Source organism: Carcharodon carcharias, chromosome 14 (assembly GCF_017639515.1).
Source record: "Carcharodon carcharias isolate sCarCar2 chromosome 14, sCarCar2.pri, whole genome shotgun sequence".
Classification (NCBI taxonomy): domain Eukaryota; kingdom Metazoa; phylum Chordata; class Chondrichthyes; order Lamniformes; family Lamnidae; genus Carcharodon; species Carcharodon carcharias.
In genome coordinates, this window is record NC_054480.1 from 121,763,422 (window position 1) to 121,780,727 (window position 17,306).

Below are 17,306 nucleotides of genomic sequence, written 5' to 3' on the forward strand. Positions count from 1 at the left end.
GGGCTGTGGAAGCTCAATCATTCAGTATGTTCAAAACAGAAATCAATAGATTTGTGGACGCGGGAAAGTGGTATTGAGTCAGATGGTCAGCCACGATTCAATTGAATGGAGGAACAGCCTCAATGGCCTGAATGGCTTACTCTTGCTCCTATGTTCTGATGTTCCTACCTGCAGGTCACTCTGCTCTTGCACCACCTTCAAAATAGTACAATTTAGATTATACTGCCCTCCATGTTTTTTCTCTCTAAGTGCATAATTTCACACTTATCCACATCAAACTGCATCTGCCATGTGTCTGCCCATTTCACTGGTCTGTCAATGTCTTCCTAAAGTCTGTTACTTTGGTACTATTGTTATAATTATACTCCCTATATTCTCTAGATCATTTATATAAAACAAGAAAACTATTGCTCCTAATTTGAGTATTGCTGAAAAAAGACATTTTGTTGAAGCTTTTTGTCTTGCACTCATCAGGACAATCGCAAGAATACCAATGTCAGGGGAAGCAATAACTTTGTACTGTATGAGAAGAGAGTGCTGATTGTTTGACAAGTGGACTTGATTGGTAGGGGCGTTGCCATGGAAAATGCACCAGTTAATGTTGACTGATGACAGTTAACTGACAAGCATTGTTTGAAACTTAAACTGGGCAGCTTGACTCTGATTGGTCAAGGTATTGCCCTAAGGAATGAACCAGCAAATGGCTGTCATTTATTTTGTTTAGCTGAAACAGATGCAATGTGTGTACACATTCTTTCTGTCTGCAAAGAACAGGGCCCTGGGTATTAATATATGTAGCTTCCAATACATGTAAATGCCCCACACAGCGAGCCCAACTGACAATCTTAAATTGGTTGTCAGCGTAATTCTTATCACATTGAGGATTATCTGGCAAATGTTGTCCAATCGTGGAATCACATCTAATGTTGGAATTTTGCAAGCACAAGCTGGTTGAGTACGGTCAGTACCCTGCCTATTGCGACCAGCGGAAGGGACATGCTGTTTGATACGATCCGCCAGTCTTTGGGAAGTATGGTCTACGTACCTAGCATCACATGAGCACCGAAATTCATATACCACATTACTCATTTGTGCGATAGGCTTGAAGGCAGCATCCTTCAAGTGGCGAATACCACTCATCTGATCAGGATAGCCATTATCCCGCAGGATGTCCAGATACACGGTGAAGGATTCCTTCACGCTTGTGAAGGCCATACAGGATTTGCATATTGATAGCAATGCTGTGTCCATGTGCTTGTTTGACGTCGCTAGGCTATTCACCAATGTTTCACTTAAGGAAGCTAGTGCGATGCTAGGTATGTAGACCGCACATCCAAAAGGCTGACGGATCGTATCAAACATCATGTCCCTTCCGCTGTTCTTAATGTGCAAGGTAAAGGCCGTACCCAACCAGCCTGTGCTTGCAAAACAGTGTCCAACATTAGATGTGATTCCACGAGTGGACAACATTTGCTAAATAATCCTCAATGTGTTAAGAATTACGCTGACAACCAATTTCAGATTGTCAGTTGGGCTCGTAGTGTGGAGCATTTGTGTGTACTGGAAGCTACATTTATTAATACACAGGGCCCTGTTCTTTGCACACAGAAAGAACATGTACACACATTGCACTTGTTTCAGCTAAACAAAATCATAGCCATTCACTGGTTCATTCCTCAAGGTAATGCCTTGACCAGACAAGCTGTCTGGTTTAAATGTCAAACAATGTTTGGCAGTTAACTGTCAGTCACCATCAACTGGTACATTCTGTATGGCAATGCCTCGACCAATCAGAGTCCACTCATACAGTATAAAGTTGTTGCTTCCCCTGACATTGATATTCTTGCAATTGTCCTGATAAGTGCAAGACAAAAAGCCTCAACAAAACATTTTTTTCAGCAATACTCAAGTTCTATGCTACCAAATGCTCCTAACATTGAGCCCTTGGTACTATCACTTTTTTATTCTTTCATGGGATGTGGGTATCACTGGCAAGGCCAGCATTTGTTGCCCATCCCTAATTGCCCTGGAACTGAGTGGCTTGCTAGGCCATTTTAGAGGGCAGTTAAGAATCAAACACATTGCTGTGGGTCTGGAGTCATGTGTAGGCCAGACCAGGTAAAGATTGCAGATTTCCTTCCCCAAAGAACGTTAGTGATCCAGATGGGTTTCTAGAACAATCAATGATAATTTCATGGTCACCATTACCGTGAGTAGTTTTTTATCCCAGATTTTTTATTAATCAATTGAATTTATTAATTAAATTGAAATTCTGCAAACTGCTGTAGTGGGATTTGATCCTGTGTTCCCAGGCTATCTGCCTGGGCTGACTGAAATACTGGTCTAGTGATGTTATCATTAGACCACTGTCTCCTTTAATTTTCTTCCTTAACCAAAAAGCAGCCATTTGCCACTACACACTGCCTCCTGTCCCATAGCCAGTTATGTACCAAATTTACCACTGCCCCTTTAGTCCTATTTTGCAAGTAAGTCTTTTATAAGGCATTTTATTAAATGCCTGTTGACTATCAACGTACACATTTACTACACTACCAACATCAATTCCATCTGTTAATTCAAAGAAATCTTCAGGTCGCTTTATATGGGGATAGGTCACTGCTCTTGTGTCACTTTATATTCTGTATGGTTGCATGTGATGCCAGTTTGTGGTTACAGTTTACATGTGGTTACCATTTAATGTGCTTACAGTTTGAGGCTATGGTTTGCAGTTACAGTTTGCATGTCATTAGGATTTTTGTGTAATTAGGGTTTGTGTGTAGTTAGGGTTTGACTCATAGATGTTTACAGCACAGGAGGCCATTTGGCCCATTGTGTCCGTGCCGGCCAACAAAGATCTGACTACGCTAACCCCATTTTCCAGCGCTTGGCCCATATCCCTGGAGGCTATGGCAACACAATTGAATATCTAAATACTTCTTCAGTGTTACGAGAACTTCTGACTCAACCACTCTTTGAGGCAGAGAGTTCCAGCTGCTTACTGGTATACAGTATACAGTATGTCTGTTTGTGGTTGTCAGAAAGGATTCCGTTGAATGATGATTATTCTGGGGGCTGTTTGATGGGGAAAAGCACTTTGAATGCTCTGAAATCTTGACTATCTAAATACAGTTAAGATAAATAACTGTTCAATTCATTTTGTTTCAGGTTCACTGAAAACAATATGCACTTTATGTTGGCTGTGTTGTAATAAGACTTCAGTCACTCAGGTGATTATGGGTACGAAAATAATCCACAGTTCTTCATTAGCTCAGGGGTGTCAAACTCAAATCTTCCCTGGCTTACTGAATAGTATTTTCACCTTTGAGTCAGAAGAGAATAGGTTCAATTCCCATTTGAGGATAAAAGGCTGCCATTTAAGGGAATATTACACTGTTGGAGACATGGTCGTTCAGAGAGTCATGAACTCTCAGGTGGCAGTAGAGATCGCACAATCAAAGATCAGCAGCGAGCTCTCTCTTGTCTCTTCAGTCAATACTTATTCCCCAAGCAACAGCATTAAATTAGATATTCTGGTTATTTATCCCTTATTGATTAGCATTTATTGTTATTTTTGGGTGCTTTTTGTGTGCAAATTGACTACATTATAAAATCACTTCGGGATGTCTTGAGGATGCAAAAGGTGCTATACAAATGCAAATCATCCTTTCTCCTGTACACAGTAGTGCAGCCCCTCCCTCTGCAGAGTCCAGACCAATAACCTCCGCACTGTGCAGCCCCTCCCTCTGCAGAGTCCAGATCCCCAACCTCCAAACTGTGCAGCCCCTCTCCTAACCAGATAATGCTTCCCTTCACTACCGTCTTGTACTGCAAGAGATTCTCACCTGAGAATGTTCGGGCTCTTGGTCTGTTTGCCTCATTTTGCAATTGTGGATCCATCAGTTCTTGCCTCTCTGGCCGCAGTGCTTGTTGTGTCAGTGTGCAGATCTCACTCTCGTCATCTGTGGAGAATGCAAACCATGGCACTGTATCTGAGCTGAGATTGCAGGAGGTGGGACTGGCCCCTCTGTCAAAGTGGGAGCACGCTGAAGAAGCTCGTGGCCTCAGGCTGTTTAATAAAAGAGGCGATGATTACAGTTCATTCAGCTGTGCACAAGCTGCTCTTATATAAAATCCCAAATATTAGAATCATGAAATCATAATGGAACAGCAGATCCATTTGGCCCACCAGCCCCTGCTAGCCTCTGTGTGTATCTAATATTTCACTGCTGAAAGATCTGGTGCTATTTTTTGCGGAAGGCCCCCTAGTCTAGGTTCCCCAACCAGCAGAAATAATTTCTCTCTATCTATCCCTATAAATTATCTTGAAAACTTCGATTAAATCACCCCTGCACCTTTTCAATTCTAGTGAATATAAACGAAGTTTGTGTACTTTGTCCCCATAATTTAGCCCTTGGAGTCCAGATGTTGTTCTGGTCCTGTCGTGCTGTCACTCACCATGGGATGGACGGTATGCTGAGAGCAGGCCCCCCATACCACAGTGTAAATTTCGGAGGTCAGCACACCTCTACTTGGGGGTGATGGCCCTTTAATTTGTTATGAGGGGGGATTTCCATCCAGCTCCAGGAAGAAGTCCTGCCTCTTAGAGCAGCTGGCCAATCAGAGGCCAGCAGCACAGTGCCTCACCAGGTTTGGTGGCTGCTGCTGGTACTGCAGGAGGCCTAGGTGGCAGAGGAACCAAGATGGCCTGAAACCCAGATCAGTCCAGGATTTTACCGGGGTCAGGTTGGCAGGCCCCAGTGATTGGGTTGGGTGGCATGTTGGACAGAGCAGGGGGATAGGGTGGTCCCAGGGAGGCAAAACCATGGAGGCAAGCCTCCAATTTGGATAAGGGGCCCTGAGGTATCCCCCACCCCTTCACTGGCCAGCTGCCCGCAGGGTTAAACTTGCCGGGCTACACATTGGGGTGCCGGCCTCTCCTACTGCTCATTAAATCTGAATGGCGATGGAACAAAGCCCCTGACTGGGCAATAGTAACCCTCTAAAGGCCTCAATTGGTGGGGTGGGCCAACCGATGCCTCCCCCACCACCTGTAAAATTGTGGTGGGGTGGGTGGGCATGCTGCCAATGGCTCGGCCTCTAATTTACAGGTCCGCCCACCTGTTTTCCTACCAGCGGGTGACCCAGGTGTAGGAGCTCACTCCTGCCCCCTAGTCTCTCGCTGTGTAATGCTCCCACTGTCACTAAATTATCAAAGCTCTTATCTGATATCCAGTACTGGATGAACAAAAATGTCATTCAATTTAATGTAGGGAAGATTGAAACCATTGTCATTGGTCCCCATTACAAATTCTGTTCCTCTTCCTGATAAGTATCCAACCTTAAATCAGACTATTTACATCCTTCCCTCCAACTAAACATTGAGAAGGATCCGGTCTCCACCGAAACATTGATATCATATTTGACCCAAGATGAGCTTCAGGCCATACATTCGTGTCATCACCAGCAGCACCTTCCCACTTTCCATCACAGCCCAATGCTGCCCCTGCCACACGGGAGGTTGTCTCATGTTAAAGGCACCATATAGATACAAGAATGGGGCTCATTAGCTCTGTTGGCTAGATAGCTACCATGTGATTCAGAATAATGCCAACAGCATGGGTTCAATTCCTGTTCTGGCTGCGATAGACTTAGGTCTTGCCTCCTCGCCCTGCCCCTGAGCGTGGAAAGCAATGGCAAACTACCAATGACAAAAAGCTGCCGAGAAAATGGCTCAGGATGAGGTTTCAGCAGATAATGAGCCAAGGAGTTGCCTTTGGGCAGAGCACAGGAGACAATAACAATCTACAGTAGCTGTTGAAGCAATCTGCTGTCCCCTGTAGTCACAGTATGTTATAGAACTGTTTATCGCACCCTTGTGTCTGCCTCTATATGGTCACTCTCCTGCCCTTAGGTGCGATTTTCCGGTCCTGTCAGCAGCGGGTGTGATGGTGGGCAGGACGAGGAAGTGTAGAGAGTGCCCAAAAGCCAGGTACATGCTGGCATAAAAATAGGTCACAATTTTCCTTGGCGGGATGTCACCATTTGAATTGGTGTGTTGTGTGCCGGTGGGTGTCCAGCTCGCAGCTGATGTCATTCAAAACCTCAAGAATGTAGTGCTTGGTCCTTACTGCACACGTGGTCTCAAGGCAGCTCAAGGGTGCGGTGGACTCCCGTCTGAACGTACCAATACTCGGATGGAGTTTCACATTGGCCCCAAACCTCAAAACCTCCCTTGGGAGCTGAGGCCCCACGACTTGAGCCGTCTCATGGAGATTCCCCCCGTGCCCTTTCACTCGGTGTGGTGGGGTTTCCTGCATGGGCTGCTGCTGCACACCCTTCACATCCTCACCCTCGTCAACTGTCTGGCCATGCCCTAGCGCTCCGTCCTGCTGTCTGACGGTGGCGGGGTTCCCAGTGGAGCGCTCTCTATGTGGGAGTCCTTCCACTTTCCACCATGGATCTGGCACGGAGGTTGCTGCATGCAGCAGTCCCACACAACTGGAGGCTCCAATGGTTCACAGACTCCCAGGCCGCCTGCAGCCTCACTAAAGATAAGTATACAGGTACAGTAGATAATGAGGAAAGCTAATAGAATGTTATTGCTTATTACGAGGGGAATTGATTACATAAGTAGGGAGTTTATGCTTCAGTTGTACAGGACACTGGTGAGACCACATCAGGAATATTCTGCACAGTACTGGTCTCCTTATTTAAAGAAAGATGTAAATATGTTGGAAGCAGTTCAGGGAAGGTTTACCAGACTAATACCTGGAATGGACAGGTTGTCTTATGAGGAAAGGCTGTACAGGTTAGACTTGTATCCACTGGAACAAAAACAGAATTACCTGGAAAAACTCAGCAGGTCTGGCAGCATCGGCGGAGAAGAAAAGAGTTGACGTTTCGAGTCCTCATGACCCTTCGACAGAACTGTTCTGTCGAAGGGTCATGAGGACTCGAAACGTCAACTCTTTTCTTCTCCGCCGATGCTGCCAGACCTGCTGAGTTTTTCCAGGTAATTCTGTTTTTGTTTTGGATTTCCAGCATCTGCAGTTTTTTTGTTTTTATCTTTGTATCCACTGGAGTTTAGTAGAGTAAGAGACGACTTAATTGAAACCTTTAAGACTCTAAGGGGTCTTGACAGGGTGGATGTGGAGAGAATGTTTCCTCTTGTGGGAGAATCTAGAACAAGGGGTCACTATTTAAAAATAAAGGGTCGCTCATTTAAGACAGAGATGAGGAGAATTTTTTTCTCTCAGAGGGTTGTGAGTCTTTGGAACTCTCTCCCTCAAAAGGTGGTGGGAGCAGAGTCTTTGAATATTTTTAAGGCAGAGCTAGATTCTTGATTAACGTGGGGGTGAAAGGTTATCGGGGTAGACAGGAATGCGGGGTTGAGGTTACAATCAGATCAGCCATGATTTTGTTGAATGATGGAGCAGGCTCAAGGGGCCGAGTGGCCTTTTCCTGCTCCTAATTCATATGTTCGTACATTTGTGTGTCTGTAGGTTGAACCACCGTTTTAGTTTCCTTAAAGATTTACTCCTTAAGTTTTGGTTCCACTTCAGCCCCAAGCCCCTGATCTTTGGCCGCCCAGTGTGGAGGGATCGGGCAAGGATGAGGATCTGCTTGAAAGCCTGATTCTGGGCCTGGCCAAGTTGGCCATTAATAGATTCCAGCAGCGGGCTGTCAATGGGGTTTTCTAGACCGATTCCCCGGCTATGTCTGCGGCTCGGTGTCTCTGGAGACGGGGCATGCAGTGCCTGCTGGCATGATTAAATTAAATCGGGGTCACAAAGCAAATACAGTCCTGTGGCTCTGTCCCAAAATTTAGAGGGATGTGCTTGGCACGCCTGTCCTAATCCCAGTCCAGGGAGGGGAAGGGTCTGCCCGTCCTGTGTCAGTCATGTCCAGCATGGTGCGCAGAGCATGGGTAGTCCCTCACACACTGGTCCTGTGGGTTGGTGGCTTGATACTGGGCCGCAGAGCAGTCAGTCACAGTCAGGGGAGGCATTGGCAGCCTGTAGATCCCGGCGGGGATGTAATGACTGGTATGAAAGTGACCCATGAGCTCCACAAAGACTCAGTGGTTAGTGGCTGGAAGGTGACCATTGCAGGTTTATGTTCATTCATGCTTCTGTTCAATGCTTCCACAGACATAAGCACGAGTGCCCCATGGGTGGAGCAGACAACGTTGCGTTCATCTTGCCAATCAGGCAGCTAAGAAGGAAGAGGGCCCGTCGCCATCAGGCTGGGCAAAGGGAAGAGCCTCACCCCAAGGAACAAGGGCCAGCGGGGCCCCCTCAAAACCCAGAAGCTGAGGCTGACAGAGCCATTGAGCGGAGGCATCTGGCAAGACCAAGGGTGTACAGAAGATGCCTTTTATTCCTCCAGATGAGCGAGAGAGAGTGGCGTAGATGCCTTCACATGTCAAGGGATGTGGTGGCTCACATCTGCTACATTCACTGCGAGTAGTTGACCCCAAGCCTGCTCTTGAACTATGTGCCACTGAGGTGAGTGTCTCTGCGCTGGTGGAGGGTGCAGGTGAACACTGTGACAGGTCTTCATGCTGTGTGGCTGAGGATCCTCATCTGAGGTGCTGATGGGCTGGCTGTTAGTGGGCCTCTTGCTCTTCCTGCTGGTGCTTGTTAAAGAGAGAAGAGGTAATGAGTGACTGGCTGCTTTGTTACCAAAATAGCAAAGCATTCTCAGTTTCGCCTGCTGTCTGAAGAGCTGATAATGGGTCCTCTCTGGCTTGGGTGATGCCAATCTCACCCTCAGCACAGGCACAGTCCTCGCTGGTCAGTTCTGCTGCCTGCTCTTCATATTGAGTGAGGTGCCTGAGCTCAGGCATCCCCCTCCAGTCAACTCTCCCTGTTGTTGTGGGAGATCTTGTTCATCATAAAGGCAGATGGACAAACCACGAACAGGACAGATGCCAAAGCAGATGATAAGCATGCCTCCCTGCTGTGTGGACTTCTGTCAGTGCTGAGGATGTGAGTTGTGCAGGATGTGAGAAGAGCTGACGATGTTACAGTGTGTGAGAGAGAGTCAGCGGTGACGTTCCTTGTGCTGGTAGTGTGTGAGATCCCTGTGGATTGTAATCCTGCAAAAGCCTGATGGCTTTGTGAGAGTGAGAGGTGAGAGGTGAGAGGTGAGAGTGAGGAGACAGTTGAGTTACTCAGGCAGAGGGAATGAGATCACTCATTGTCTTCCTGCAGAGGATGGCAGTTCTCCTCTGGGGTGGGTTAGCTCTGGCTGCCCTGGTGACCTCCTCCCAAGCTGGCATTGGTGGACATTGGCCTCATCACGGGGGAAAAGTATGTCCCGCCATTTCCTCCACAGCATCAAGGAGTACCATCGGTGCAGTGTCACTAAACTTTGGCACTGTGGGCTTCTTACTTCTGGGGGCCATCCTTGTCCTTTTCATGACAACTCCTGGGCTGCAGAGGTTGAAGGATGTGCATGGGTGTGGTTGAAATATGGTGCTTGGAAAGATAGGCCGACGAGGTAACAGCCGGGCGGATGAATCCCAGCCTGCCCCATACCGCGATATGGCATGCTTCACATTCACACATATAAAATCAGCTGAAAAGCAGACGATGTGAGATGTAAAGCTGCTATGACGGCTGCTAGGAAACATGCCGCTTTTCCAACCTGTAACTGCACTTAGTCTCTGGGGTGGAAAATGCTGCCCTTAGCATCTTTGTAAAACAGAGCTCGCTGTAGCCTCCTCATGTCTGTGTGTTCCGGAGATCTCTGTCTCCCCACAGTGTCTGTACATAACTGAGCTCCCTAGCTACCACTGGAGCCAATCTGCAGCCCCCTTGTGTCTGTTTATTGGAGATCTCTGCAGCCACCTTGTCTCTGTGTTTATTGGAGATCTCTGCATCCCCCAAGCGTCTGTGTTCATTGGAGATCTCTGTAGCCTCCTTGTGTCTGTGTTTAATGGAGATCTCTGCATCCCCCTAGTGTCTGTGTTTATTGGAGATCTCTGTAGCCCCATTGTGTCTGTGTTTATTGGAGATCTCTGTAGCCCCCTTGTTTCTGTGTGTATTGGAGATCTCTGCAGCCCCCTAGTGTCTGTGTTTATTGGAGATCTCTGCAGCCCTCGTGTGTGTGTTTACTGGAGATCTCTGCAGCCTCCTGGTGTTTGTGTTTATTGGAGATTTCTACAGACCCCTTGTGTCTGTGCTTATTGGAGATCTCTGCAGCCCCCTCATGTATGTGTTTATTGGAGATCACTGCAGCCCTCTTGTGTCTGTGCTTATTGGAGATCACTGGAAGCCCCCTTCTGTCTGTGTTTATTGGAGATCTCTGCAGCTCCCTCGTGTCTGTGTTTGTTGGAGATGTCTGTAGCCCTCTAGTGTCTCTGTTTATTGGAGATCTCTGCAGCTCTCTAGTGTCTGTATTTATTGGAGATCACTGCAGCCCCCTTCTGTCTGTGTTTATTGGAGATCTCTGCAGCCCCCTTGTGTCTGTGTTTATTGGAGATCTCTGCAGCCCCCCTTGTGTCTGTGTTTATTGGAGATCCCTGCAGTCCCTGCGTGTCCATGCTTATTTGAGATCTCTGCAGCCCCTTGTGTCTGTGTTTATTGGAGATCTCTGCAGCCCCCTATTGTCTGATTTATTGGAGATCTTTGCATCCCCCTTGCGTCTTTTTATTGGAGATCGCTGCAACGCCCTTGTGTCTTTTTAGTGGAGATCTCTGCAGCCCCCTTGTGTCTGTGTGTATTGGAGATCTCTGTAGCCCTCTTGTGTCTGTGTTAATGGAGATATCTGCAGCCCTCTATTATCTGTGTTTATTGGAGAACTCTGCAGCCCCCATTATTTTGCGTTGATAGGACATCTTAGCAGCCCCCTTGTGTCTGTTTATTGGAGATCTCTGCAGCCCTCTAGTGTCTGTGCTTATTGGAGATATCTGCAGCCCCCTAGTGTCTGTATCTGCAAACCCCTTCTCCCTGTGTTTATTGGAGATCTCTGCAGTCCTCTAGCGTCTGTGTTTATTGGAGATCTCTGCAGCCCCCTTGTGTCTTTTTATTGGAGATCTCTGCAGTCCTCTAGCGTCTGTGTTTATTGGAGATCTCTGCAGCCCCCTTGTGTCTTTTTATTGGAGATCTCTGTAGCCCTCTAGTGCCTCTGTTTATTGGAGATCTCTGCAGCCCCCTTCTGTCTGTGTTTATTGGAGATCTCTGCAGCCCCCTTGTGTCTGTGTTTATTGGAGATCTCTGCAGCCCCCCTTGTGTCTGTGTTTATTGGAGATCCCTGCAGTCCCCGCATGTCCGTGCTTATTTGAGATCTCTGCAGCCACCTAGTGTCTATGTTTAGTGGAGATCTCTACAGCCCCCTATTGTCTGATTTATTGGAGATCTCTGCATCCCCCTTGTGTCTTTTTATTGGAGATCCCTGCAACCCCCTTGTGTCTTTTTAGTGGAGATCTCTGCAGCCCCCTTGTGTCTGTGTTTATTGGAGATCTCTGCAGCCCCCCTTGTGTCTGTGTTTATTGGAGATCCCTGCAGTCCCTGCGTGTCCATGCTTATTTGAGATCTCTGCAGCCCCTTGTGTCTGTGTTTATTGGAGATCTCTGCAGCCCCCTATTGTCTGATTTATTGGAGATCTTTGCATCCCCCTTGCGTCTTTTTATTGGAGATCGCTGCAACGCCCTTGTGTCTTTTTAGTGGAGATCTCTGCAGCCCCCTTGTGTCTGTGTGTATTGGAGATCTCTGTAGCCCTCTTGTGTCTGTGTTAATGGAGATATCTGCAGCCCTCTATTATCTCTGTTTATTGGAGATCTCTGCAGCCCTCTAGTGTCTGTGCTTATTGGAGATATCTGCAGCCCCCTAGTGTCTGTATCTGCAAACCCCTTCTCCCTGTGTTTATTGGAGATCTCTGCAGTCCTCTAGCGTCTGTGTTTATTGGAGATCTCTGCAGCCCCCTTGTGTCTTTTTATTGGAGATCTCTGCAGTCCTCTAGCGTCTGTGTTTATTGGAGATCTCTGCAGCCCCCTTGTGTCTTTTTATTGGAGATCTCTGTAGCCCTCTAGTGCCTCTGTTTATTGGAGATCTCTGCAGCCCCCTTCTGTCTGTGTTTATTGGAGATCTCTGCAGCCCCCTTGTGTCTGTGTTTATTGGAGATCTCTGCAGCCCCCCTTGTGTCTGTGTTTATTGGAGATCCCTGCAGTCCCCGCATGTCCGTGCTTATTTGAGATCTCTGCAGCCACCTAGTGTCTATGTTTAGTGGAGATCTCTACAGCCCCCTATTGTCTGATTTATTGGAGATCTCTGCATCCCCCTTGTGTCTTTTTATTGGAGATCCCTGCAACCCCCTTGTGTCTTTTTAGTGGAGATCTCTGCAGCCCCCTTGTGTCTGTGTTTATTGGAGATCTCTGCAGCCCCCCTTGTGTCTGTGTTTATTGGAGATCCCTGCAGTCCCTGCGTGTCCATGCTTATTTGAGATCTCTGCAGCCCCTTGTGTCTGTGTTTATTGGAGATCTCTGCAGCCCCCTATTGTCTGATTTATTGGAGATCTTTGCATCCCCCTTGCGTCTTTTTATTGGAGATCGCTGCAACGCCCTTGTGTCTTTTTAGTGGAGATCTCTGCAGCCCCCTTGTGTCTGTGTGTATTGGAGATCTCTGTAGCCCTCTTGTGTCTGTGTTAATGGAGATATCTGCAGCCCTCTATTATCTGTGTTTATTGGAGAACTCTGCAGCCCCCATTATTTTGCGTTGATAGGACATCTTAGCAGCCCCCTTGTGTCTGTTTATTGGAGATCTCTGCAGCCCTCTAGTGTCTGTGCTTATTGGAGATATCTGCAGCCCCCTAGTGTCTGTATCTGCAAACCCCTTCTCCCTGTGTTTATTGGAGATCTCTGCAGTCCTCTAGCGTCTGTGTTTATTGGAGATCTCTGCAGCCCCCTTGTGTCTTTTTATTGGAGATCTCTGCAGTCCTCTAGCGTCTGTGTTTATTGGAGATCTCTGCAGCCCCCTTGTGTCTTTTTATTGGAGATCTCTGTAGCCCTCTAGTGCCTCTGTTTATTGGAGATCTCTGCAGCCCCCTTCTGTCTGTGTTTATTGGAGATCTCTGCAGCCCCCTTGTGTCTGTGTTTATTGGAGATCTCTGCAGCCCCCCTTGTGTCTGTGTTTATTGGAGATCCCTGCAGTCCCCGCATGTCCGTGCTTATTTGAGAACTCTGCAGCCACCTAGTGTCTATGTTTAGTGGAGATCTCTACAGCCCCCTATTGTCTGATTTATTGGAGATCTCTGCATCCCCCTTGTGTCTTTTTATTGGAGATCCCTGCAACCCCCTTGTGTCTTTTTAGTGGAGATCTCTGCAGCCCCCTTGTGTCTGTGTGTATTGGAGATCTCTGTAGCCCTCTTGTGTCTGTGTTAATGGAGATATCTGCAGCCCTCTATTATCTGTGTTTATTGGAGAACTCTGCAGCCCCCATTATTCTGCGTTGATAGGACATCTCAGCAGCCCCCTTGTGTCTGTTTATTGGAGATCTCTGCAGCCCTCTAGTGTCTGTGCTTATTGGAGATATCTGCAGCCCCCTAGTGTCTGTATCTGCAGACCCCTTCTCTCTGTGTTTATTGGAGATCTCTGCAGCCCCTTTGTGTCTGTTTATTGGAGATCTCTGCAGCCCCCTTGTGTCTGTGTTTATTGAAGATCTCTGCAGCCCCTTTGTGTCTTTTTATTGGAGATCTCTGCAGTCCTCTAGTGTCTGTGTTTATTGGAGATCTCTGCAGCCCCCTTGTGTCTTTTTATTGGAGATCTCTGCAGTCCTATAGTGCCTGTGTTTATTGGAGATCTCTGCAAATCCCTTGTGTCTGTTTTTATCGGAGATCTTTGCAGCTCCCTTGTGTCTATGTTTATTGGAGATCTCTGCAGTCCTCTAGTGTCTGTTTATTGGAGATCTCTGCAGCTCCTTAGTGTCTGTTTATTGGAGATCTCTGTAGCCCCCTAGTGTCTGTGTTTATTGCAGATCTCTGCAGCCCCCTAGTGTCTGTGTTTATTGGAGATCTCTGCAGTCCTATAGTGCCTGTGTTTATTGGAGATCTCTGCAAATCCCTTGTGTCTGTTTTTATCGGAGATCTTTGCAGCTCCCTTGTGTCTATGTTTATTGGAGATCTCTGCAGTCCTCTAGTGTCTGTTTATTGGAGATCTCTGCAGCTCCTTAGTGTCTGTTTATTGGAGATCTCTGTAGCCCCCTAGTGTCTGTGTTTATTGCAGATCTCTGCAGCCCCCTAGTGTCTGTGTTTATTGGAGATCTCTGCAGCCCCCTATTGTCTGTGATTATGGGAGATCTCTGCATCCCTTTGTGCCTGTGTTCATTGGAGAACTCTGTAGCGAACTAGTGTCTGTCTTTATTGGAGACCTCTGCAGCCCCCTTGTGTCTGTGTTTATTGGAGACCTCTGCAGCCCCCTTGTGTCTGTGTTTATTGGAGATCTCTGCAGCCCCCTTGTGTCTGAGTTTATTGGAGATCTCTGCAACCACCTTGTGACTGAGTTTATTGGAGATCTCTGCAGCCCCCTTGTGTCTGTGTTTATTGGAGATCTCTGCAGCCCCCTTGTGTCTGTGTGCATTGGAGATCTCTGTAGCCCTCTACTGTCTGTGTTTATTGGAGATTTCTGCAGACCCCTTGTGTCTGTGCTTATTGGAGATCTCTGTAGCCCCCTCATGTTTGTGTTTATTGGAGATCACTGCAGCCCTCTTGTGTCTGTGCTTATTGGAGATCTCTGCTGCGCCCTCATTTTTGTGTTTATTGGAGATCTCTGCAGTCCCCTTGTGTCTGTGTTTATTGGAGACCACTGCAGCCCTCTTGTGTCTGTGCTTATTGGAGATCTCTGCTGCCCCCTCATTTTTGTGTTTATTGGAGATCTCTGCAGCCCCCTCGTGTCTGTGTTTATTGGAGATCTCTGTAGCCCTCTAATGTCTCTGTTTATTGGAGATGTCTGCGGCTCTCTAGTGTCTGTATTTATTGGAGATCATTGCAGCCCCCTTCTGTCTGTGTTTATTGGAGATCTCTGCAGCCCCCTATTGTCTGTGTTTATTGGAGATCTCTGCAGCCCCCTTGTGTCTGTGTTTATTGGAGATCTCTGCAGCCCCCTATTGTCTGATTTATTGGAGATCTCTGCATCCCCCTTGTGTCTTTTTATTGGAGATCCCTGCAACCCCCTTGGGTCTTTTTAGTGGAGATCTCTGCAGCCCCCTTGTGTCTGTGTTTATTGGAGATCTCCGCAGCCTCCTTGTGTCTTTTTATTGGAGATATCTGCAGTCCTGCAGTCCTCTAGTGTCTGTGTTTATTGGAGATCTCTGCAGACCCCTTGTGTCTTTTTATTGGAGATCTCTGCAGTCCTCTAGTGCCTGTGTTTATTGGAGATCTCTGCAGCTCCCTTGTGCCTGTGTTTATTGGAGATCTCTGCAGCTCCCTTGTGTCTGTGTTTATTGGAAATCTCTGCAGTCCTCTAGTGTCTGTGTTTATTGGAGATCTCTGCAGCTCCCTTGTGTCTGTGTTTATTGAAGATCTCTGCAGCCCCCTTGTGTCTTTTTATTGGAGATCTCTGCAGTCCTCTAGTGTCTGTGTTTATTGGAGATATCTGCAGCCCTCTAGTGTCTGTGTTTATTGGAGATCTCTGCAGCCCCATTGTGTCTGTGTTTATGGGAGATCTCTGCAGCTCCCTAGTGTCTGTGTTTATTGGAGATCTCTGCTGACACATTTTGTCTGCGTTTACTGGAAATCTCCGCAGCCATCGCGTGTCTGTGTTTATTGGAGATCTCTGCAGACACCTTGTGTCTGCGTTAATTGGAAATCTCCGCAGGCATCTTGTGTCTGTGTTTATTGGAGATCTCAGTTGCCACCAGAGTCTGTGTGTATTGGAGATCTCTGTAGCCCTCTAGTGTCTATGTTTATTGGAGATCTCTGTAGCCCCCTTGTGTCTGTGTTAAAGTAGATCTCTGTAGCCCTCTATTGTCTGTGTTTATTGGAGATCTCTGCAGACCCCTTGTCTCTGTTTATTGGAGATCTCTGCAGCCCCCTTGTGTCTGTGCTTATTGGAGATCTCTGTAGCCCTGAATGTCTGTGTTTATTGGAGATCTTTGCAGCCCCCTTGTGTCTGTGTGTATTCGAGATCTCTGCAGCCCTCTAGTGTCTATGTTTATTGGAGATATCTGTAGCCCTCTTGCGTCTGTGTTAATAGAGATCTCTGCAGCCCTCTATTGTCTGAGCTTATTGGAGAAATCTGCAGCCCCCATCATTCTGCATTGATTGGACATCTTAGCAGCCCCCTTGTGTCTGTTTATTGGAGATCTCTGTAGCCCCCTAGTGTCTGTGTTTATTGGAGATCACTGCAGCCCCTTTGTGTCTGTTTATTGGAGATCTCTGCAGCCCCCTTGTGTCTGTGTTTATTGGAGATCTCTGCAGTTCCCTTGTGTCTGTGTTTATTGGAGATCTCTGCAGCCCGCTTGTGTCTTTTTATTGAAGATCTCTGCAGTCCTCTAGTGTCTGTGTTTACTGAAGACCTCTGCAGCCCCCTTGTGTCTTTTTATTGGAGATCTCTGCAGTCCTCTAGTGTCTGTGTTTATTGGAGATCTCTGCAGCTCCCTTGTGTCTGTGTTTATTGAAGATCTCTGCAGCCCCCTTGTGTCTTTTTATTGGAGATCTCTGCAGTCCTCTAGTGTCTGTGTTTATTGGAGATATCTGCAGCCCTCTAGTGTCTGTGTTTATTGGAGATCTCTGCAGCCCCATTGTGTCTGTGTTTATGGGAGATCTCTGCAGCTCCCTAGTGTCTGTGTTTATTGGAGATCTTTGCTGACACATTGTGTCTGCGTTTACTGGAAATCTCCGCAGCCATCGTGTGTCTGTGTTTATTGGAGATCTCTGCAGACACCTTGTGTCTGCGTTTATTGGAAATCTCCGCAGGCATCTTGTGTCTGTGTTTATTGGAGATCTCAGTTGCCACCAGAGTCTGTGTGTATTGGAGATCTCTGTAGCCCTCCAGTGTCTATGTTTATTGGAGATCTCTGTAGCCCCCTTGTGTCTGTGTTAAAGTAGATCTCTGTAGCCCTCTATTGTCTGTGTTTATTGGAGATCTCTGCAGACCCCTTGTCTCTGTTTATTGGAGATCTCTGCAGCCCCCTTGTGTCTGTGCTTATTGGAGATCTCTGTAGCCCTGAATGTCTGTGTTTATTGGAGATCTTTGCAGCCCCCTTGTGTCTGTGTGTATTCGAGATCTCTGCAGCCCTCTAGTGTCTATGTTTATTGGAGATCTCTGTAGCCCTCTTGCGTCTGTGTTAATAGAGATCTCTGCAGCC

The 17,306-nt window shown here is 47.1% G+C and overlaps 1 protein-coding gene across 1 annotated transcript in view; it reads right to left on the bottom strand.

Annotated features, from left to right (window-relative positions):
* mast3b (microtubule associated serine/threonine kinase 3b) overlaps window positions 1-17,306 on the bottom strand; it is a 224,362-nt gene that overhangs the window by 41,107 nt on the left and 165,949 nt on the right. The window contains exon 20 of the mRNA XM_041204551.1: window positions 3,843-4,066. Coding sequence (XP_041060485.1) covers window positions 3,843-4,066 — 224 coding nt within the window. The remainder of the gene's footprint in view (window positions 1-3,842; window positions 4,067-17,306) is intronic.